The sequence below is a fragment of the Poecilia reticulata genome, chromosome 17, assembly GCF_904066995.2.
Source record: "Poecilia reticulata chromosome 17, P_reticulata-male-v2, whole genome shotgun sequence".
Classification (NCBI taxonomy): Eukaryota; Metazoa; Chordata; class Actinopteri; order Cyprinodontiformes; family Poeciliidae; genus Poecilia; species Poecilia reticulata.
Window position 1 is genome coordinate 8,573,934 of NC_088846.1, and position 23,881 is coordinate 8,597,814.

General features: G+C 41.9%; 1 protein-coding gene across 1 annotated transcript; it reads left to right on the forward strand.

Annotated features, from left to right (window-relative positions):
- Positions 1–919: 919 nt before the first annotated feature.
- lrrc24 (leucine rich repeat containing 24) lies at positions 920–23,775 on the forward strand. The gene is made up of 5 exons (XM_081597772.1): positions 920–1,349; positions 16,747–16,941; positions 17,655–17,933; positions 18,188–18,356; positions 21,596–23,775. The coding sequence occupies exons 2-5, from the start codon at positions 16,780–16,782 to the stop codon at positions 22,840–22,842; spliced, it is 1,857 nt and encodes a 618-aa protein (XP_081453898.1). The 5' UTR covers positions 920–1,349; positions 16,747–16,779; the 3' UTR covers positions 22,843–23,775.
- The last annotated feature ends 106 nt before the right edge of the window (positions 23,776–23,881 follow it).

The following is a 23,881-nucleotide window of genomic DNA, read 5'->3' on the forward strand; positions in this document are numbered from 1 at the left end:
AGGTGGCAGCCCAAGGAGAGGTACATCTTCCCAACACACAGAAAATGAAATTAATGCCATAGTGCAAGTCAAACAGGAAATCGGCCATTTTGGATTGAAGTTCCAATATTGACCCCGTTTTGGCCGTTTACAGCCTCCGCAAGCTTGGACCCAGATCCAAGCTTTGGTCTCAACGTTTGCACCAAGCTGTAGCGGACTTCCTTCATTCAACACCTTACAATTAATCTTAGAATGGAGAGGTGCAGATTTATGTACTACAAAGAGAACTATCGACAAGCGCATTCCCACATCAGCATGGCATCAAACCTCCGACCAATCAGACAACACTTTGCACAGAGCTCTGTTGAAATAGTTTGAGCCACATCTGGTAGGCACATGCCTTTCTGCTAACAAAATGAAGCCGTTTTTGTCATGAATATAGCTGATGGTTATCCCATCAGCTCTATCTCCTCACTGCATCAGTCGATCGCCAACAGACGTTTGGCGCGTCGTCAGATCGCGCAGATGAACGCATCGGTGCGCGTCGCCTGGTGGACGGGTGCGGAAACGTCGCCAGGAGGCCGGAGCGGCGCTGAGCTGCGAGGGCCGTTCGAGGCTGCTTGTAGCTTTAGTTTTGTTTTCACTAGCAAGTGGCTTTTGTTCCTCCAGCCGCGAATGCACACTTTAAATTATCTGTAACAATGAATTTCACGCACAGACGAGACAGCACAATTAAAGTGAACAAATGGGGAAAATGTATATATATATATAAATATATGGACACCCCCCTTCACTAACTCCCTCCTTCCCTCCACCCCTTTATTTTCGGTTTTAATCAAGCTCAGAGATAAAGAGATGAAGGAGAGAGAGAGAGAGAGAGAGAGAGAGAGAGAGAGAGAGAGAGAGAGAGAGAGAGAGAGAGAGAGAGAGAGAGAAAAGGGGGCGGGAGCCCATTCAAGCACGGATAATTAGAAGAGCGGGTCACTATTGGTGGAGAGCATCCGGTGGAGGCAGGAAAAAAAGAAGGAATCAAAAGCCGCATAACAATATCAGAGTCTGAGTGGAGCATCATCCGCGCTGACGTTCCAGTTTTATCCCCTCAGCCTCCGCTTCCAGCAGCCGGGCTGTAAGCCTCTGTTCAGACAGACAGACAGGCAGGCAGGCGGCAGCGGGGGAGCGGCGGCGGAGAGGCTCTCCTTTCCTTGGTGATCTCAAGTGGGGACGCAGCAGCTTCCTCCCCCCCCTCCCGGCCCCCCGTTTCTTTTTTAACCTCTCAGCGGATTTTTTTTTTTTTTTTTTAACTCTCTCTGTCTCCCTCTTTTCAAGTCGTTGGAGCAAGTAGGGACTCTGCTGCGGAGCTCAAGTAAACGGTAGGTAGATGTCTCTTGAATTGTGGGTAAAAAAAAACAAAAAAAAAACGGAGAAGGAAGCGTGCTTTTGAGGTACTAACACGGAGGGAGTTTTTAATTTTTTTAAATTTTTTTTAAATTATTATTTATTTTAAAAACATCGCGACCCTAGTTGACGTCTGATAGGTTTAATCCCTCGATGCCTCCCGGTTGGTGGATAACTGCATATAACTGTCTGGGAGGAAACAAAAACACAAACACAAACAAAAACAGGCGAGTGTGACAGCGATAACCGCGTGATTGGCGCGACCGAAGTGAGATGATGTTTTTATTATTAATATCATTATCATTTGGATAAGAATCAGAACTGAACTGTTTGACCTTCTTTGTATGCTAACTTGTGATCGCACGTAGTAATAATGTGTAGTTGCTGGAAATAATGGACGAAGCATGAATGTGAAAGTTAACAAGACCAAATCCACGGTGATGCTGCTAAAAAATCAAGTTGATGTTGAGACCTGCTAATGCTTATTAATCAGTTTGTCTTTTCTTGTATTAGTATGAAAATGTAAATATATGTATATATGGAAACCGATGTTAGGAAATAGTTATTTGTTTCAAAATTATTGGTATTGATACAATACCAACAGAGTCACAGGTTCTCTACCGCCCATAAGATGGACATTTGGTGCTTTATATATACACTGCTCAAAAAAATAAAGGGAATACTTAAACACTTAAGTGAACACTTAAGTGTTTCCTTTATTTTTTTTGAGCAAATAAATTCTACAGAATTTGCCAAATTGAGCTGTTTTTTTGCAACAAATACTAGAAAAAAATGAAGGATGTTATATATATATATATATATATATATAATATGTGTGTGTGTTAAATATGTTGTATATAGATACATATATATACATATGTATATGTTATATATATATATGTTATATGAAAAATGTTATATATATATATATATATATAACATCCTTCATTTTTTTCTAGTATTTGTTGCAAAAAAACAGCTCAATTTGGCAAATTCTGTAGATCAATAAATTAATGAAGTTTATTTGTACAGTAAATTTCAGCAACAATGTAGTTCAAAGTGCTTTACATCATAAACTCCCACCCCCCACAAAAATACAAAGTCATCAACAGTTGAAACATTATGTAACTACTGGTATCTCTAACAACTCCTTCAAAATAAACAGAACCAAAGTATTTATTTATTCCTGCTTTACTTTTTGGAGTTTGGGGCTTTTAAATGAACTTTTAAGTAACAATCCATGACTTTATGTTTCCCTGAAGGTATAAATGTGATATGACAGCGAGGCCCATTTTCCTCTGGAATAAAGGCCATATATATCGTGCCACCACGCATAGTGAGTGGGACGGTGAGGAAGGTAAAACAATCTATTAAGCTCCCCGTGACAGAACCGCACCAAAACTGACGAGTGTTGGGGTTGCAGAGTCTCTACAGCAGCCATTAAATATATGGAGAGTGGTTGTCTATGCCTTCCTGTCCCACCTGAAATTGCAACAGCCACTTATCTATACCAACTGGAACTTTCTGTGCTTTGGTGAAGGGGGAAGAAGACTGAACTTTTAGGAAGATCTGACGTGAAACCAAATATGGGTACGTCAAAAAGGAACGTAGGTACAGCATGGAAGAGGATCTGTGATGTTGTGGGCCTGTTTCTCATCTTAAAATGCAAGGAGGATTTTAAATTAAAACGTGGTGGAATCTACCGCTGAAACTGAAAATATGATCGAACCAAACTTCTGCAGGTCTAACAGGTCAACTTTCTACATAGAAGTTCATAAAAGCCCCACTGAAGATCATTGGGCGAGTAAAAACGAACAAAAACTCACCCATGTTCTTAATCACCCATAGACTTCGCTCTTATAGAAAACCTTTACGGTATTCTATAAGAATACCTTTACGGGCGGGTCTTCGCATTGAGCGAAGACCCGTCTATGTGAAAAATGCAACAGTATAAGATACAATTATTGTCCAACTGGGGTAAAACAAAAAAATGGATTCCATTGAGCTGTTGCACCAGTCATCATGTTACAAACATTATCTTCTTAATGTAAGTTTGTTTTATACTCCAATTAAAAAGTTTTCAGTTTTCTCAAACGTCTTTGCAACAAACGACGATATTTTTTGACGATATTTTTTACGACCGCTGAGAAGACTTCCCAAAAGGGTGCCAATATATTTATGGGTGTTTCTTCCCCTGTTACACATTTGATGTATGTATGACAAAAATATGTAGGATTTTTAAGAGAATGTTACATTTGTAGATGAGGGTCGGTGGGCAACAAGGAGACACAAAGAACTTTGAAGAACAAATTCTCTAACTGAGGGCATCTAATTGTTTTTGTAAGCTGACCAAATTAGCCTCTCGCACGATACAAAAGTTACACAAAAGGCATCTTCATTTAATTTGTACTCAGGTACTCACACTCTCTCTGACCATCACAGATTCTGGCTTATTGCAGCAGGGCTGTTGTCTACAGCAGTGTTTGGTCCAGTGAAGTCATTGAAGCCAACACCTTGACAATTGGGGTAATCTCCTGTTCCGTCTGTTAGGATTTGCTGTCAGGCGCTTTGCTTTGCTTTGCGTGACTCTTATTACTGTAAAAGTCCGGTGAGTGGTTGGTTGGAAAAGGTCAGGGTATGAGTCAGAAGTTAACGTTTGATCTTACGGTCTCGCCGCAGACGCAAGTCAAGTCCGGCAGATCTCAAACCGTGCTCCGCAACCGCATCCGACTGCAACGTGAAAAGTGACGCTGCTGTCATTGGCTGAAGGATCCTTAAGTCGTTCTCTGCTGAGCGCAGCACACTCTCCATAGGAGTCTGGCAGAAACATTGCAGTGACGCCATGGGAGTTGCCAGGAGCGATGTGTTGTGATTAGGTTAGCAGTTGCTTACTGTTAAATATTACAAGTCCCCCACAGGGAGGACGACTACGCATCCTCATCGTCGAGCCTTAGAATCGGGTGTTTCTTTCCCCTACCTTGATGTCGGAGTTGTAAATGCACAGCTCTGCGGTTAATTGCTATTCTGCACGGGGGGAAGCTGTGTGGAGCCAAGCAGCGGGCCACTAGATAGAACCTCGTTTGTTTAACTCTAAGGGTTGTGGGATTGTGGGTTGTGTGTGGGATCTGTCTTGCACTGACGGATCTGTATGGACAAGTTGACTCCTTGGGCCTGCGGAGATTTTTAATTTTTCATTGGCTTCCGTCTGCCAGACAATGATAACTGAAATCTCTCCACAGGCCGTAATTGTATTGTGGTCTCGGTTCCGGTCCCGACCGTGGGCGGACGATTGTAAATACCAGCTGAAATGAGAGATGTATAAAAAAAAAACACAAACAAAACAAGTTGACCAAGAAAAAAAAAATTTTTTTTTACACCTTCATCATCCTCTGTCTATATGCGTGGCTGTATAGATAACCCCAATATAGGCTCAGTGCCTTGGCGTAATTTGACATCCATATGACATCCATCACTTGGAGTCGGCCGATGCTGCCACTTCCATGGTAACAATGAAACATAATTTCTGAGGATTCATTGACTCTTGCAGACACCATTACACAGCCAATATTGCAGAAATGCAATACAGTGGGTTTGATAAGTAATCATTATAGAGGCAATATTCAAATTTCGTTTTTTTCTTCTTTTTTTTTTGGTTTGGGACACACATTTTATCTTTCACTTTTATTGATGTTTCATCTCAACTGCCTTAAAGGAAAAAAAAAAAGAAATAAGCAATTTTCTCATTTACTCCAGATTCATCCATCTGGAACATAGGAGAGGGAGAGAGAGAGAAAAGTTTAATATAAACAGAGCAGAGTGGAAAACATTTCCACAAATATCCAAATGGAAGACATAGAGGATCTGAGTGGAAGAGGAACGTGGCTGCTGTTTCCGCATCCATCTTCCAACTTGTCAGATCTCGTTTGTTCCTTCGTGTTGCGAAATCCCCGGCTTTTCAGTGAGCAGCCGGCCGCACGTGATCGCCGTATGCAAATGGATCAGTGACTTACAGAAGTGGAAGGAGGAGAGAACTGCGAAAATGGGGCAAAAAAAATAAAACATTTTCAAACAAAACCGCCTCCTCGTTTTTTGATCAGACAATACAGTAACCAAGAAACTTTTAAGAACCCTCTGTGATGGGTTCACATCCGTTCGGATCAACTCCTCTGACCAGCGCCCGGCTTGTGCGGCCGGTTGAGTCCCGGAGGACGTCTGTGTTTGAACGGAAGTGACATGAGATCACGAGGAAACGCAGAAAACAGCCGACGTTGACAGATGTGCCCTCAGGAAAAGGGGAGAGGAACAGGAAATCGTAGACAGCCGCTGCCAAAAAGCATTAATTACTACACTGAACAGTGGCTTCCAGAAGCACTTGCTACCCTTGAAAACATTTCACGTTACAACCACAAACTTCAACTGGTTTTTATGGGATTTAATCTGAAAAGCCAGTACTAAGTGGTTTATTACTACAAAGTGAGGAGGGAAAGCGTATACGGTTTTCAAATTTGTTACAACATAAAATCTGGACATTGTGTCATGTATTTGTACTCAGCTCCTGGCAAACTGACAAAAAGGCGCATGAGAGGAGCTGCATAGATCCAAAACTCAGGTGGGCGAGGTTCAACCATTGGCAACTCTTTCACCGTAAAAGGCCTAAGTTTCAAATCTCTGCCTGGATATTTTTGCTTTTAGTTGTACATAGTTCTTTATATGTCCTGTGAGTAAATATATTTGCCCAGTTATCCATAACAATTGGAACTTTCAATGTCTACCAAGTTATTTTCGCAATGTACCCTTCATTAAAAGAGCGCCCCTCAGATAAATTTCGCTCCCTGCTGTGGCGGGGGTGAAATTACAGTAATAACCCGATATTGGCTGGAAAGCGCAACGCATCCCCCTTTCAGAAACCATTAGAATTTTTTTGCAGATAGTGCAAAATGTGGCAGAATTACAGCACTGCAGATTTGGCTCCATTCAGTCTGGAAGGGTTAATTAAAGAAAGTGTCAAGAAATTCACTTTGACACAAGCCACATAAAGGACACAGCAAATAGGTGGAAGAAAGCACTACAGTCAGATGAGACTAAAGATGAACTTTTTTTTTTTATTGTACATGCAAAACACTATCTATGGCAGCACATAGCATCCCAATGGTGAAACATGGTGGTGGCAACATTATGATGTGGGAATGCTTTTCTCCAGCAGAGGCAAGGAAATCTGGTCAGAGTCAATGAGAAGATGGATGGAGCTAAATATTAAACAATCCTGTAAGAAAAGAGGCTGCAAATTATTAAAGATGCCAACATGTAAATGTGTCTTTATGCTAACCACATTTTCTATTCTTTTAGATATCTCAGCCAGAAATAAGGCAATTGAAATTTGCTCGTATGGCGCCGTTCGTACACACTTTGCAGAAAACAGGAAGAAACAACTACATTAGGACAAGAAATACAAAAATATTGGAAAGTTTCAAATAAGAAATAAAGAATAAAATGCATATTTAACGGCTCTAAATAGTTAAGACCTGACAGACAACTCTGAAATGCTTTTAGACTTGGGATCATTAGAGTTTAATTCTAAAACATATATTTTTAGAAAGCAGCTGTCCAATGATTTAGAAGCTGGCGCAATATATTGGAGCTCTGGCAGCAACATTTGGAAAAAGCTTTAGCTGCCTGATTGTATTTATACAGAGACCATTAACATTACATAATCTACTGTAAAACAACAACAAAAAAAGCGTACGCTAGCTTGTCATTGTGCTGATTTTACAGAAAACCCCTAATTCTTGCAATGATTTTAAAATACCATTAGGCTATGTGGTCGTTCACGTCTACAGCCAAGTCTCTGCTATATTCCGGAGTCTTTAGTCACTTTGAGACTAATATGTAAGCTAAAAATCGTTGATTATGTGGTGCCAGATATGTAAAGTATCCCACATGTGATCTATGTTCAACCAGATTTCGAATTGCCAGATTATGCAAAGTGCTCCTGATCAGTCAAGTTAGTTTTGAACTAATTTAGCACAGTAACAGGACTATTTTCACCCATTTCCTAGATTGTTTACCCGACTATCAGTGTTACAATCAGTTCTGTCAAGTGCCAAAAAAAGAAAAAAGAAACAAAAACTGTACAAAGAATTCATAAGTAAAGACAGATACGCTAACCTACAAACCTTTAAAGAGCAATTTGAATCTGTGTGCTGATGAAACCTATGGGTATTTGTGATGTATATTTAATGTATTTACTGCAAAGTGTGCCATGTGCTTAATTATGTAAGTTAAAACCAGGGCAAACTGCATCAGGCATCAGATTTTGGAAAAACAGCCACTTGTCTTACATAGTTAGAATAAAATAAATAAATAAATAAATAAATAAAAACAGTTTGCTGTTTGCTGAAATTTGGTACAAATTTTGATTCAGGAGATGAAAAAGAAAATATTTTCTTTGGCGATGTCAGAAAAAGGGAAAGTTGTTCCTCAAATTAGGGAAGATTTACTAAATATTCTGATTAAATAAATTGTCAAAAACTGTGTTTAAAACCAGGGCAAGAAGGTTCTGGGTTTGATTCCCGGCCCCGATCTTTCTGCATGGAGTTTGCATGTTCTCCCTGTGCATGCGTGGGTTTTCTCCGGGTACTCCGGTTTCCTCCCAAAGTCCAAAAACATGACTGTCAGGTTAATTGGTCTCTATAAATTCTCCCTAGGTGTGCGTGCGTGCGTGTGTGTGTGTGCATGGTTGTTTGTCCTGTGTGTCTCTGTGTTGCCCTGCGACAGACTGGCGACCTGTCCAGGGTGAACCCCGCCTCTCGCCCGGAACGTTAGCTGGACATAGGCAGCAGCAACCCTCGTGACCTCACTAGGGACAAGAGTGTAAAGAAAATAGATGGATGTGTTTAAAACCCTGTTAGTCTTTTGGAGATGTAGAATACCAAAACAAGTGATCTCTCTATTGCTCTTTTGATTAGCAGATGCTAACAGAGAGAATGCAATCTTTATTTAGCCGTAGCTTATACTGTAGCATAAAGTGGTTTTCGGGTAAGCCAGGGTATCGTAGATATTTTGGACATTAAAAATTCTGTGGTACTTCACTGTTTTGTTTCTAAAGCACCAAAACTAGTCCACACTAGTACCACAGTGATGGAATTCATACAAGTGCCACTCAGATGTCTCGGTAATCCCATAAAGGTACTTAATATCATGCTACACTATGCACACTCTTTGTGCTACTGTACATTTCCTGATTGCTTCCTAATTACTTCTACTAGCAATTATTTGACCATGGACTCTCAAACACTCTGGACAGAACATTTGAATTTTATCCATAGGTGTTTAGGGGGGAAAAAGTAATAACAACCCTGGGCAAAGGAAATCCTATATAGATGCTTGACACACTATACAACACAAGGGTACTTCAAAAAGGACACACACATACTCCATGGACGTATCAGGGCACATTAATACCCTTGCTACACACCAGTTTCCACACACCAAAGTACATGGAGAGATACTAAACAGTGTCACTGCTTCATAGGCTACATTTTGTTCGTATCAAATCAGCTATATAGCAGATTTACGTTGTCACAAATTGCTTAAAAAAAAGAACATACAGTTTTTTTCCCCATCTACAAATATAAAGATCTTTTTTACAAAACTATACATTTTATAATCCTGTGTGATTATGGTTGTGTGTTTTCAGCTTCTGTGTATATTTTCTTTGTGGTGGAATTGATTTGTCAGTACATAGCGTCCCTGCCTGCTCCTTTCCTTAAAGCGCTCACTTTTCATACTTCCTTTGCCTTGAAGTTGCTCGTCTTTGAGCTGTTGACAAACTGCGTCACGCAAATGACCGTTTCTAGGATCTATTAGGAAACTTAATGCCCCTAGCAGACGCGAGCAATTCCCTTTGCATTATAAATACCCTATGATGGCGTCTATCGTATTAGCATGATTGTGGCCCTTCGCAACAAGAGGCACTGAGTGATTTGTTTTACAGTCGGACATTTAGGAAGCAGCAATTTCATTGATTGTGTTCTCTTATTAAGTGTCCTCATTAGTATAATTTTTTTGTTGTTTTTTTCTAATTTCATCTTGATAGTTGTATCCGTCTTTGAGAGCGATGTGAGTGTTGTCGGTGAGCTCGTGCTTTCTTGTTTTGGAAGTCATGGATTTTTCAAAGAGCTTTTGCAACATTGCTTCTGTTTCATCAAGCAGATAAAGCACTGGATTTAGAAGAAAGGACGCATGGAGGAAAAGAAAAAAATGGTGGTGGGGGGAAAAATGCGTCAGGCTTAAATGAGATTTCAAATCTCTTTTTAAGCTCTGAGCAATCACAGTGTGATGTTACAATCACCCCTGTCTGAGCAGCGAGTGCAGAAAAATAAATCTTCCATGGAAAATGGACATTGATTGCGCTGCCATGCGGCTTGCCATTGTGCCTGTCGCTGACAATTATCAGACTCAAATCAAATGGACCCCGATTAAAGCACCGAAACTTGTTGAGAGAGCAAAGAGACAAAACATGCTTGTTAAGTCGGTTTTTTTTCCCCCCCAGGTATCGTATTAGGAACAGTGCCGCTGCTTGATGCAGTTTAGAGTTTGAGTTTTTTTTCTGCTTTAGTAGCCCTATGATGCCAAAATTGGTACTTTCCTGCACACTAATCCTGCTAAATCCTGAATTCGCTTTCTGATATGAAATGGAAGAGCTGTGCACTGTGAAAAACTAATTGCTCTCGAAAAGATTTCTTCCACCATAGTTCTAGTTGAATCGTTCAGATCATTAATGAGATTTAGATGTCAGATGACGATAACCAGAGCAAATGTGACGTCCTTTTCTAGCTGGATTTGCTAGTGTGATGCTAAGGTTCTTGAAAGGACTAAAGTTATCCTTAACCATTTTCAGAAAGAAAGCTAACTGCATGGCTCCAACAATATTACAAGCTCACAAGGAGTGGCAGAGTAGCCCCATTAGATGTAATGTTCCACTTTCAACAACATATTTTCTCGAAAGTGTTGGGGACTATGATTTTTGGATTATGTGAGTCCGGCTTGTCCGTTTCGGTCAAATAAATTCACCCATCCATACATACTCTTTCAGTCCTGACCACTGATCCTTCTTGAGGCGGGTAAACTCTGAAGTGTTTTAGATTTTGTTCTGGATTCTTTTGTGACCTCCTGGATCAGTCATTGGTGGGCCCGGTTTAGTTGCCTGACAACTCATAGAAAGGCTCACAACAGTGCCATGACTTTTGTAGATAATGGTTCTCACTTTGGTTCGCTGCAAAGCCGTCTACCTACTGTAGAGATGGCTTTGTAATTGTTTTCAAACTGATAGATAATAGTGACTTTGTACATTATCTGTCGTTGGATTTCTTTCAGATCAGGCACGATGTGCTGCTTTTGGATCGCTTGGCCTCCTTCATATTGTCAAGTGATTTCTTCATTTCACAGGTCACAGAGTAATTAATCCGGAGTGTGGCCTGTGATATTGAACTCGGCTCTTCAAAAACATGTGGCTAATCACAGTTAATTTATGACTTACAAGGGGAAGGCAACGTTTGTAGCGCTATTTCTTTGCAGTAAGAAGGTCCCAGGTCCTTCTCCAAGGAGCATGCTCTCCCGATGCATTGTGGGTTCTCTCCAGTACTCCAGCTTCCTCCTACAGTCAAGCATGACTGTTACGTCTATTGAATGCCTTTATACATACTTTTCTGTCCTGAGTTGTCCTGTAATGGATTAGGAACCGGTCCAGTGACAACTAGGCACCACCACACGATGCCGGACACTTACTTTTTGTAACATTTTCCAAACTGTCAGGGTTTTTTTGGCCTTAATTAATGAAGTTATCAATTGAGTACTTGGGGTGTCTTTGTATACAATTACAAATGGGTTTGATGTTCTCAAATGTTTAAGTTGGGCAAAACAGAAGGAATCTTTAAGAGGGTAAATGCTTTTTCATAGCACTTCAAGTCCAAAATGGAAAATGTGTCTTTTGTTCAATAAAGATAAGTTATGATATGATTACATGTTAACATAAAAAAGCGTTGAAAATGTGTGCGTGCAAAGTGATACTACTCAGGTAGATGACATGGCCAGTGCATTAGGGATGAGATACTTTAGGAAATTAATAAAATGACATGACAATAAATCCACACTAATGACTCAGTTATAATTCAAAAGAAACACAAGTCCTGGTGTGTATTAAGAAAACAATAATTATCAGCATTTATTAAACGGTGAGCAATTTGAAATATGGAAATGTAACATGTACCATTTGTTTTATCGTGCATCCAAATTTCATGTATCATTGCTTTTTGCATCAATAAATTTAGTGCCGGTTCCCTTTGCCCCCAGGAGTAACCGCATCTATTTGTCAGGGCCGTGCATCATGAGAACTTATATAAAGCAAACATTCATAAAGTTGATTTTTTTTTTTTTTTTTCTGAGCACAAGGGGGAGACGGATGGAGGGTTTTTAGTCTAAACGTTCCACCGGGAGCAGCGGTGGAGTGCTGCTGCTGCTGCTGCTGCTGCTGCTGCTGCTGCTCAGAGGGTGATTCTGCTGGAGGCAGTCTGACAAGCAAGCTGCACACACACACACGCACGCACACACATGCACTATTAGAGAAAAAAAAATCCACTCATTTACTCTGTTTCTCTTCAACATAGACATTCGCAAATGCCAACCGACCTCCCCCTCCCCATCAGCTTTCATGTTGAAAATCGATGGCTGCAGAAGCTAAGAAGGACAGGGCAGTTGTGGAAAAATAAAGAAATCAATGCAGACTTATTAACTGAGCAGAGCTTCCTTTACTATACTCGCACGGAGAAAAAAAAAAAAAGAAGAAAAATATGTGTGGGCGCGTGTGTTTGACTCGTAGGTGAATGATGATGGTGCTGCTGGTTTCAGACACGAACCTCGAGCGTGTGTGAGTGTTTTCCCCCCTGACCCACCTGGATGTAGGTGCCGGCTTTTGTGCACAACTGCTACTTTGTAGGCGTGTCATGTATGCGCATGAGTGCGAGTGCAAGAGCGCGTGCACGTTTTTGCGCACCGAGACAATCTCTCAAAGTCGGTGTGTTATTCTTGGGCTAGTGCCGCGCAGTCGGGCTAGTGGCTTGGCCTCGGTCTATTTGTGGACAAAAGAATGCTCTAAGACAAATGATTTAGCACCTGCCAGTCAGAGACGAAGGATGGGAGATGAGAAAAGGCAGAGGTCAGACACTCAGGAAGGGAAAATGATCTTTCGGAGAATTGTTGAAGGGGAAAAATAGAGCAGAAAGTTGGGGTGGAAGACAGGGGTGTGGGGGGGATAAATAGCTGGAGTGAAAAAGAATTCAGCTATTTAGCTGTGGGTCATCAGATAGCTCGAGTGCTTGGGAGAAATTTTCCGTGGGAAATGACAGCCTCTATTCCTGTGGAGTTGTTTGCCTAACAGCGGCTCGCGGGAGCCCCGGCTGGCCTTCGGGCCCTGTGAGCAAGACCTTCCCTCATCACAGGAGTTACCATAACAACAGATGAGGTCGACCTGTACGGGTGGCAGCGCAGGGATGTGAACTTTGTTTCAGCCTCCAGCTCTTCAGCTGTCTGCATCGCTTCCGACACACCGACACCCACCTTTTCCTGGATAACAATCATCACGGAAAGACGCAGCAACATGTTTTTTTTTTTTTTTTTTTGGGGGGGGGGGGGGTCTGCTGGCGAATCTTTGGCCAAGAGTGAGGCTGTGATTGCTCAGAGGAGAACGGTTTGTTTGGAGTGAGAAAATAAAACGCCATGTCGAGAATAAGAGTGGCGAATGTAATCTTCAGAAATACCTGAAAAAACAAACCCTGGAGTGAAGTGTTTGCAGAAGCATTTTGGGACTCAGGGTGATGGAGGTAAATTTTGACGCGTGAGCAGCTTGATTTGATTTCCTTTTGGCATTCACTGACTGACATCTGGCATCGCAGGACCTTTGCAGCTGCTCGCGTTTTGACAGCCTGATCTGTGTACACAACATTAAGCTTTAATCATCCAATTTACACATTTTAAACTCACCGGCAACAGCGATTTATTGCTGACCCGGTTCGTTCTCCAGTAAACAAAAGCACCCACCTTCTATGAAACCGTCGTCGGGGCCTGGAGCGGCTTAGCTAACAAGCGTCTGATTGTGCAGATTACCGCGTGTTCCATGGAGGATTACTCAGCTTCAAATGAACAAATTGACCTCCCAGTAAAAAATCTAAAAGTGGGTCAAGAACAGATACTTGAAGCTTTATCTGAAACATCTGGACCCATTTTGTGCTGGAGAAAAACTCTGGGCGGCGTTGTTTAAAGAAAGCCTCCGTTTTCGTTTGCTGATCCTGGTCACGCCGTCAGTCCTGCTCGTATCCCATCAGGCTGTCATCACACTTTGTTTATTTTTTATCAGCAAAGCGATTGTCAATCAGGGGGCTTTTCTTTTTTCTCTAATGAAAGAGCGAAGAAGAGACATTCTGTTTTCTCTAAATGGCAGGGTGTCATTTGCGTTTAAGTCGGGAGCCAGACATCTGTTATGTGCAACTTTTTACAATCCCTTGAGACACCTTTTCCAATTTTTTTTAATTTTTTTAAATTTTTTTTACATTACGGTTACAAATTGTGCCACTCTGCTTCACTGGATTTGTGACACAAGGTATTCATTTTTGATGGTAAAATGCCGTAAAGTGTTGCAGACATTTCTATCTGCCTTCCTGAAGTTGAAACTTTGAGATCTGCTGCCAAGTTCACCATCCAAACTCACAAACTGAAGCACAGCATTCCTGTCTGTGCTGAAAAAAGGCATTACCTTAGCATGATGTTGCCACCACCCTGCTTCGGCTAAAAGAGCCGCTGCGTCTTCTAAATTCAATTTTGGTCTCATTTGATCAAAGAACCTGATCCACGTTATCTTTGTCTCCTAAATTACTTTCGCAAAACAGACTTCTAATGCTTTTAACAATGATTTTCTTCTTGTCCTTTCTCAATAAAAGCCACACCTAATGAACCTGACAAAACGGGTCTCTTTGCCTCTTCTTTCCCAGTCTATCAGATGAGTTGGGGTAGATGGGGAACCTATTTTTCCAAACTTTAGCTGATTGGATCAAAGTTTACTTCGTTACATGTTGAAAGCTTGGGATACTGTTTTATAACCCAACACTAATTCAAGCTTCTCCACAACGTTCCACCTCATCTGTCTACTGTGGTCCTTGGACTCCATGATTCTGATTGTTCACTAATATTTCCTAACAAGAACCACTGATTTTCTCCATTTACTTCTTGGGAAACTTCTGAAAACTGAGATGTATTTAATAGCATCAGGCTAACGATGGGATAATATCAATGCACACACTAGCGTATGGATGTATGGCCTAACCCAGAACCAACATTCAGACCAGGTTGGGGCAAAATTATTTGCTTGATGGTCCGGACAGGTTTGTGCTTCTGCGTTTAATAAAGCTTACACAATGCATACAACACAGAGAGGAAACTAGATGAAAAGCTGCTACATAATGCTGTGTGTTGAGTAGGTAGCTTACCCTGTTGAGGAAAGACAGATTAGACTGTAACAAGCACAGCACACTGCACAACAAATGTACATGCAGCCCCATCCTGCTCCGCTCCTATCAATCACACATCACAGATGATTCGCACTTGATTCACCCATATGGTTACAACAAGCAACTACACAGAACATATAAAAAGTTCCTTTGTGCCATTCAGGGCTTTCAAGTTATTACAGCCGAGGGCAGATGATTGCTTTGCTCTCTTTCCTTCAAACCCAAGTCAAACTTATTTAGACAATGCCGCACCGTAAGAGGCAACAATGTTACAGACCAGCACCTTCCTCTCCAGTTAATTTTCATGTCCTCGGTCCCCAACAATGGAACACATGATTTCTCTCTCCACGCTGGAGAAGAGACATGGCAGCCCCCCCTTTTGTTAATAAGTGAGACACCAGTGACAGAAGAGCTTATGTAGGTCACATTGTATTAATCTGGCTGCCTATCCTCGCAAATGTGCTCCAAATCAAATGTGCCACATTAAAATCCAGTTCATTGCTGATTGGCTCAATAATGCCGTACGGCTGCACTGGGAATTACTTCTCGGCCACTAAGACTTAAGACTTCCGTCTTGCTTTTATGCTCAGGCATTACATTACTGGTCTGGATTGAAGCATTACAAATGGGACACGCGTATATCAATCTGGCAGAGCAGCTCAGGCACTAAATATTAATAAGTGGCAGTTTATTTCTGGCGCAAGGCCTTTTAATCACTTGACTTAAACAAGGCCTGCGGATATCCCTGCAATTAATAAAGCAGAATATCAGGTGATCCAGAGCGGACCGTGAATTTGCGAGCCATCTGGGCAACTCGGCAGCCTTAAACAAACCAGAATTTCTGCATGTAAAACAAGCTCAACAGGATTAGAAGACGCCGCGCAGGCGCACATAAATCATTTATGATAATATGAGAGTTTAGATCGGAGCGGGGAGACGAATGCAACTCAGCCGGAAGAAACTTCTTCCACCCTCCATCGGTGCAGCGGCGGCGGCACCAGCGCAGTGTGACATTTTCAACTTGTATTATATCTCCAGCAGCGCTGTACCTTCATGCTATCTGCAGCCGAGAAACGACTGCATATGCTGCCAGGCTGCGTGTTATTGGGGAGGGAGTATATGAGGCCGTTTTGATGTGAGCAGTCAGACAGAACAATAAACTCCTTCCAGGCAGTATAGGAATAATAAAAAAAAAAAGAAAGCACGCAGCGCACGGATGAGTTGCTCAGTGATGAGTTCATATCAAAGGGATGTATCGCCGCGAGGTGCGCCACGCGGCCAACCCTGATGGTCATGATCAGATCATTAGAGCTGTTTACCTCGTGGGATTTGCTTCGAGGAGGTGAAGGTGGCTTCGGAGATTATGGAGCTCAACTGCGGGTCCCTCTCTTCCCTCGCTTCCCGTACTTACGCATGCGCTGGGAAGACAGAGACAGAGCAGCTGAAAGATTGGGTTTGTGTATGAGTTAAAAAGAACAGAGAGAGGTCCTTGAGGCAACCTGCACATCTTTTATCACATCTTTAATTTATTGAAGCCTATAATAGAAGCTACTGAAATTCCACTGAATAGACACAGCTGAATAGTAATCAGCCGGGGGATGAGGAGACATGCTTAACTTCTCTTGCCTTTTTTTTTTCTTTTTCTAAATCCTCCCTTGCTATTTGACAATCATCTCCTTATTCAATACATCTGCAGCCCTAGATATTGTCTGCTATGAGAGCATATTGCAGCATAGGACCAAAAGGTTTGTTCTTGTGCAACTGAGATGAGAGGTGGGTGTGTGATTGTTACCTGCCTTTTGTCTTCCCTACTTAGGATTTGTCTCTGAAGGGGCGTTGTGCCACTGCCATGACCCTCCTGTGGTTCTCCGGACTCACCCTGGTCATCTCCGCCCTCATCCCTCTCCGGTCCCTGGGCTGCCCCTATGGATGTCGCTGCTACAGCCTTACAGTGGAGTGCGGATCACTGGGGATCAAGGAAATCCCACAGGGTGCTCCCTCCATCACGGAGGTCAGTTGGCCAACTGGTTAAAAGTTAGAGGCTCCAGCCATGCGTAGAGGTGGTTTTCAGGTGCCCTCCCCTTCTGCATCCTTTCACATCACCCTGAAAGTGGTTGTGATTAATCAATTCACTGTGACCCTCTTTGACGCAAGCCTGAGGGAGGGACTGCGCCAGCGGCTGCGTAATTATTCATCCTTCCTCAGAAAGTGACTCTCGCACACCCACTGATCGTCTGTTAAGAAGATGTTTAACATTACATCGTCTTTCCCTACAGGGTTCAGGCCCTCCAACATTACCGCAGCTCATGAATATTGATGAAAAGCAAGTCTCGCATAAATTGTTCCATTAACCTCAATCAGCAGGTCTATCTCGTCGATCATAGCTCACCTCGACGCACGACAAAGTCGCATTAGCAATCAGGCGGGCGCCCGTGGATTGTGGATTAAAACTTGCAAAGCACTTCTCATGAAGACCAAATCAATCAAGTGTTTCTGCAGATCTCTGCAATGTTCAGCAAAAGAAACAACAAAAACCGGAGAAGTGCCACAACATCGGCTTATTGTCCTGATCTTTGACTAGCTCATTCCCTTTGGTGTTTGTCAATATTCTTGCCAAACTCTGCAAAGCACAGCAAAATGCAGTGCCTCGCAAAACTGCTTACTCCACTGACCTTTGCACGTCTTGATCCCTCGTTTTCTTTTTCTCTGTCTTGCTTTGCAAAGACGATCTTCCTCCAGGACAACGCCATAGTACAGATTCGTCTTCAGGATCTGAATCGCCTGAGAAGCCTCCATTATTTGTACCTCCAGAACAACAGCATCTCGGCGCTGGAACCTGGGGCCTTTCTCAACCAGGGCCAGCTGCTGGAGTTGGCTCTCAATGGAAACCTCATCCACCTGGTCACCCCTGACATGTTCCGGGGTCTGGAGCACCTCCGCATCCTCTACCTTGCTGGCAACCAGATCACTCGCATCCAAGACCACACCTTCAGGGGACTGCAGGTCTGGTCAGATTATTAGGAAAGATAAAGATGTTTGAGTTTAGATGTCAACAAATTAAACTCAGGATGACTTTTTCTGGATTTGGTAGAATAACATCTACAATAAATTGAGTCTGATATGTCTTGCTAATCCTTATCTTACTCCTACTGTGGTAAAGATTGACTCAGCTGCAGGTTTTACTACCTGTCAGCATTTGACAACCTTTTTTCCACGCCTGTCTTTCTGTTTGCTTTATGTCTTTCTTCTATGTGCAGCGCCTGCAGGAACTGCACCTGCAGGACAACAGCATAGAGTTGTTGGCCGAGCACGCTCTGTCTGGCTTATCGTCTCTAGCTCTGCTGGACCTCAGCAGGAATCATCTCCGCACTTTGGGAGCCTCGTTCCTCAAACCCCTCGTCAGCCTGCAAGTCCTCCGTATCACAGGTTAAATCATACTGTGTTTTATATTACTGTCTAAACTCCCCTGAATCTTTAAAATATATTTTGTGTCAGAATATTAAAGAATTAACACCACATTTAGCAAAGCACTGAGAGTTGCTCCTGATCTTTTTATATAAAGAAATGCTCCGGTGACTTGTGTTAAAGAAAATGAAGAGCCCTTCAAATTTTTGCATGTTAAAGAAATTCACCCAACCAAGGTCTTGCTTTTAAAATCAGTACTTCAAGACACCATGGTAGAGTGCATAATGGCGAAATATCCAATTAAAGGAAGATGGTGTAAAGGCCAATTAGGAGGCCAGTACATCCCAACCAGCTTTGGGACTTCTTCCTCTCACACCTTTTGTAAAGGCCGACCATTTCTGCAACTTTCTCAAACCAGCACTTTGACATCCACTCATACGTCTAGCGGTAATTGGTCAGCTGTGCACAGGTGACACAGGAGTGTGGGACTGAGCTACTCTACTTCATTTAGTCCCCGACACATTTGGTGTTTTCCAGCATGCAACAGTTGGGATTTTATTACACCTTAAAGTGTGGTTTTTAGTCCGACAGTTTTGATTTACAACATGACTTGTCATCTTGTGTTTGCAACTTTTTATAGACGTTATATCACTATTTCCATTTTCTTGGGTTCTCTGTATTGATCATTTGACTCTTTTAAAATATTACTTGTTATAAACTCTGATCAAATCAAAATGACTCAGCAACCTTGTGTTGGAAGATATTTTTACTGGAGTAATACAACCCCATGTTTTGATCACTGACTTTCACTGGAATGCAGAAAAGTACTTTAAAATGACAAAGGGATGAAATGACATTAATCAGACTCTGTATCATTTAAGTAGGGCATAAATTGATAAAAATATAAATAAAAATTTTAGTCCAATGCATGAGTTTGGCAGTTTCCTGTGGAAAGGCCTCAGAAAGCCTAAAGCAGTGGCAGTTTTTGATCAGGGCCATATGGCTCACCACTCTGGGTGTCCCTTTGGGGCGGCACAAAATGGCTCTATTTCAGTTTGCACTCAGAATAACTTTTAGATTGCCAACTCACTTGTTCTGTGAATGAGGTGTGAGAGCTACACTGTGCTGTTCACTTTGTAAGTACTCCAATTACACAGTCGCTGTCAAATGTTTCCGATATTAGGAACAACAAGACTGGATTCAATCGTGTCTAGTTCGAAATCTAAAGTCTAGTCTGCACTTTATTGTTTCACATTAAATAGGGATTTGAAAAAAATGGTTCTGGAGATGATTAGAGTTTGAAAAAGGAAAATCTCTGAGGGGCGCCATTCATGCCAGACCCCCAACTGTGCCCTCTTTGACGTGCTTAAGACTGCATATGTTCTCGTCTAAAGAAAAAAAAAAATCCAGCCTCTCATGTTTATCCCATCCCACCTTAAACATGTCATGATGCGTTTGGTTGCATCTCGCATGTGGGAATTTCTAGATTTTTATATTTGCTCTTTGCATTACTTACAAATGCAAAAAACATTAAAAATTCATCTTACAAAGTTATTTACAGAGGGAAATGTCTTTTTCCCATATTTTCAAGTGAGATATAATAAACAAACATATATAAAATATTTATGTGTTTTGATATTACCCTTACATTCCAGTTGATTTAATTCTCAATGATATCTGTGTATAAGGAGTTAATATGTAACGGAGGTGTTACACTGTGATTGTTGCAGATTGTTGAGTTAACTGCCTGGTTAGCCTCCTGTTATCCAGGATTTGTAGATTTGATCCAGTGTTTTAATAACTAGGACCAAGTAAAGAGGACTCAAAATGAATTCATGTCAAAAAGATGGACTATCTCCAAATATCCCTGGTGAAAGTGTCGGCGAGGGAAATCTAGTTTTTCGGAATGAAAAATGTGGACTTTTGCCAAGCGCTTGTGTGCACTTGGTTTGCTGTGCTGTAAACTGTCAGGCAAAAAAAATCCTACAGGCTCTCATTTTTGGATTAGGAAAATGGTATTTTGTTCCAATGCAGCTTTCTTCAAACCACACACCCCACAGAACAGAAGAGAAGAGCAGAGTCAAGTGCTTCAGCACACTCCCTAAAATAAATTATGGACAAAATAGCTTTAAAAGAAAAAAAAGGATGGATGTGTGTTTCAACAAACTCAAAAAAACATTTAGGTTAAAAACAAGTCGGTTTAAAGTTATTTTGCTGACCTACTTCTAGGTAAAGTATTGAATTATCCAATACTAATAAAATAAAAGTAGCAGGTATGTTTTAGAAAAAGACCCGAGGTCATATCAAACTAAACACAAGGAATGAGCTGAAGATGGAAAAAACAAATCTAAACAAACAACAAGAAAATTATTAAAACACAAATATAAAAGGCAACCAAAATGTAAACACCCCAGGATAGTGAGAGTGGACTGAAAGGACAAAGCGTAACCTGGATTACTAAATTTTTTTTTTTTTTTTTATAGAAAATTTCTGCTAACAACCATCACCATCTACAATAACCCCTTGAAGAATTTGAATTAGCATGAGTTACAACAACATTTAATTTACCTTTGGGAGCAATAAAGTATTTTTGAATTTAACTGAACTGAAATTGAAAATTTAGCTTTAAATATCATGAAATAGAAAGGAAAATAACCTCATAATGTCTGATAACAATTAAATGTCTGATTATTGGTATCAGATGATTATAACGGTGTTGGTATGTTGAAACCGTGTAGATATAAAAAAAAAGGCAAGAATTAGCTTGTGCCAACTACTCACCAGGTAATATGCTGTTACTTCAATTAAGTAATCTAGTTCTGTAGTGTCATTAATTAATGTCAGTAACACAGCCCACTGTCATTAACATTAATGAACATTATGTTTTGCATAATGCAGAATCCTACAATTCCTTTGTTTTATGTGGAAGTCTGATCAGGCCAAATGGTAGCATGTGAAGAATGATGAGCCTCCTTCAAGTTTTCTCTCTAATCTAACAAACTGGGCCAAAATGTTTGATGTGATATTTGATGAAAACTACCCAATATCTCTTTTGACATCATGAACCTATAATTTGGGTTGAGGAAATAACGAAGCGAGTTTATGTGAACTTTCAGTCACCTGAATGCATTGTGATCAAATTCAAGAATGTCAAGAAATCAAGAATAAATATATTTAAATCTGTCATTTAGAAGTCCAAACATGACTTCAAAACTACTTTATATATCAATCAATTTTTTCCTCCTGTCTCGTTCTTTCAGAGAACCCGTGGCGATGTGACTGCGCTCTCGGTTGGCTAAGAACGTGGATTGGCGAAGATGGACAGCGTTTGCTAAGTTCGGCAGAGCAGCGCCGCTTGATGTGTGCAGAGCCACCTCGTCTTTCCCACCTTAGCCTGGCAGAGGTTGCTCCGAACAGCCTGGTGTGCATTCCGCCTGTGGTACAACTGGAGCCCAACCACCTGACTGTGCGACTCGGCGAGAGCCTCCGAGTGTCCTGCCAGGCCTCTGGATACCCACAACCTCAGGTGACCTGGAAAAAAGCTTCCCACGGCAAGACCCAGTTGTCACCTCGAGGTCTTTTTCAAGAGCTGGGACCCAATGGGGAGTTGTTCCGGCCAGGGCCGGGCGGAGTGGTGACAGCCCTGCCTAGCACCGGGGGGATCAAGGCAGGAGGCGCCGAAGGAATCCAGGGACTCGTGCGAGGGGCCGAGGAGGGCGGCGAAAGAGATAGCTTTGATCCAGACATGGGCAGCGGCATGCTATTCCTCAGTAATGTGACTGTAGCACATGCCGGGCGCTACGAATGCGAGGCCTGGAACCCGGGTGGAGTGGCGAGGGTTACTTTTCACCTGGCTGTCAACATGTCTTCTTCCTCGTACTCATCCCAGCTCTGGCCTCGTTTGAACACACACTCCTACGTTTCGTCATCGTCCAGCTCCTTCTATCAGCCGGAAGTCCTGGACGTCAGCCAGGAGCCCCTGTACGAGCAGGACAGCATGGACTTCAGCGCTCTGGGTCCAGCCACACAGACCGCCATCGCTATTGGGATCTCCCTGCTGGCTCTCACCGCCGTTCTTCTCCTGATTATGATCTACACTCGCCACCAGCAGTACCAAAAAGAGGACAGTGGCTCCTACTGCACCAGCAAAGAGGAGAGCATCCTTTACGTGAATGACTACTCTGACGGACCGACAACCTTTGCTCAGCTGGAGGAGTACCGCGACGATCACGGCCATGAGATGTATGTCCTGAACCGAACCAAGCCCGTCATGGGCTCCGCTTCATCCAGGTGTCCAATGATGAGCGGCTTTGTCCAGCAGAAGGGAATGAAAGAAGCTCTCCTGGAACACGAAATGGTTCAGACACTGACGAGATCAGGGGGCCTGGGGTTTCGCAGGAACCCGACTGAAGGTGGCGAGGGCCCGCTGACGGCAGACCCAGAAGAACTGCTTCTCAGCCAGAGCCTTCTGTTTGGATCTCAGGTTGCCTATGAGATCCACTGCTGAAGCATCTTTAATGGGTGAAAGTAAATGTCAAAGGACTTAAAGACATTACCAATCATCTTGTAAGAATTTAAAGCATCAGATTATTATCTGGCCTTCGACAAAGAAGAGACACTCGGATAGTGATTGCAGAGGGAGAACTGGATCGTTTCCAGCTTTCCAAATACCCGCTTCTAATTGATTGTGTGACAAAAAGATGCGTTCGAGGACTGGACAGTGGTAATTACAGAGAAAACAACAATTGGCCAATGGTTTCAGTCTCCAAACAGACCCTTTAAGGATAATTACAAGTGGCTGACTTCACCAGAAATCTGTATTGTAATTAAACTAAATCCTCCCCCAAACTGTGCAGTGTATGGTTGTAACAATTGTCAGTGGTTGGTAATGAATATTTTCTATAAATGTTTTTCTTTGTTTTATTTTAAATGTTTTGTCTCCAGGTATGTTGAAGTTAATTTCATGTGAAGTAGAGCTGTTTTGTGGACCCTGTTACAAATTTCATTAGAATTAGACCAACAACAATCGTCTAATGGAAGACGCATCATCAGTGTGTGGCCAGACGGGATTCACAGGGTCCAACAAATATTGCAAAAAGTCAGAGTTCTCAACGTTCGCATCGCTTCACTTCACCGTAGGCTTTTATCTTTTGAACATGTCTTGTGTTTTCTTCATTTATGCCATTAAACCGAAAACAGGAGTTTGATCTGGAATATTATTTGGAGGTCCTCGGGTGTAAAACACAACAAAATATGTGGACATCACACAACAAAACCAAAGACAATATTTTTTACAAAAAAACAACAACAACACAGGAATAAAAGCCTCTTGCAACAAAACAATTCATAGGTCAATTTGTACATCCAAACTGATGACTTCAAGTAGCTTTCCCTGATCTTCAGTCACATTTCAGAAGACCACAAGTCAAGCAGAAGCATAGCCCAAAATAATAAAAAAATGTGGGATTACATTTAGCTACATGTGAGCTTATAGGCTAGGATTGTTTGTCTAGATTGTCTAATTGATGTTGACTGGTTAATCATGG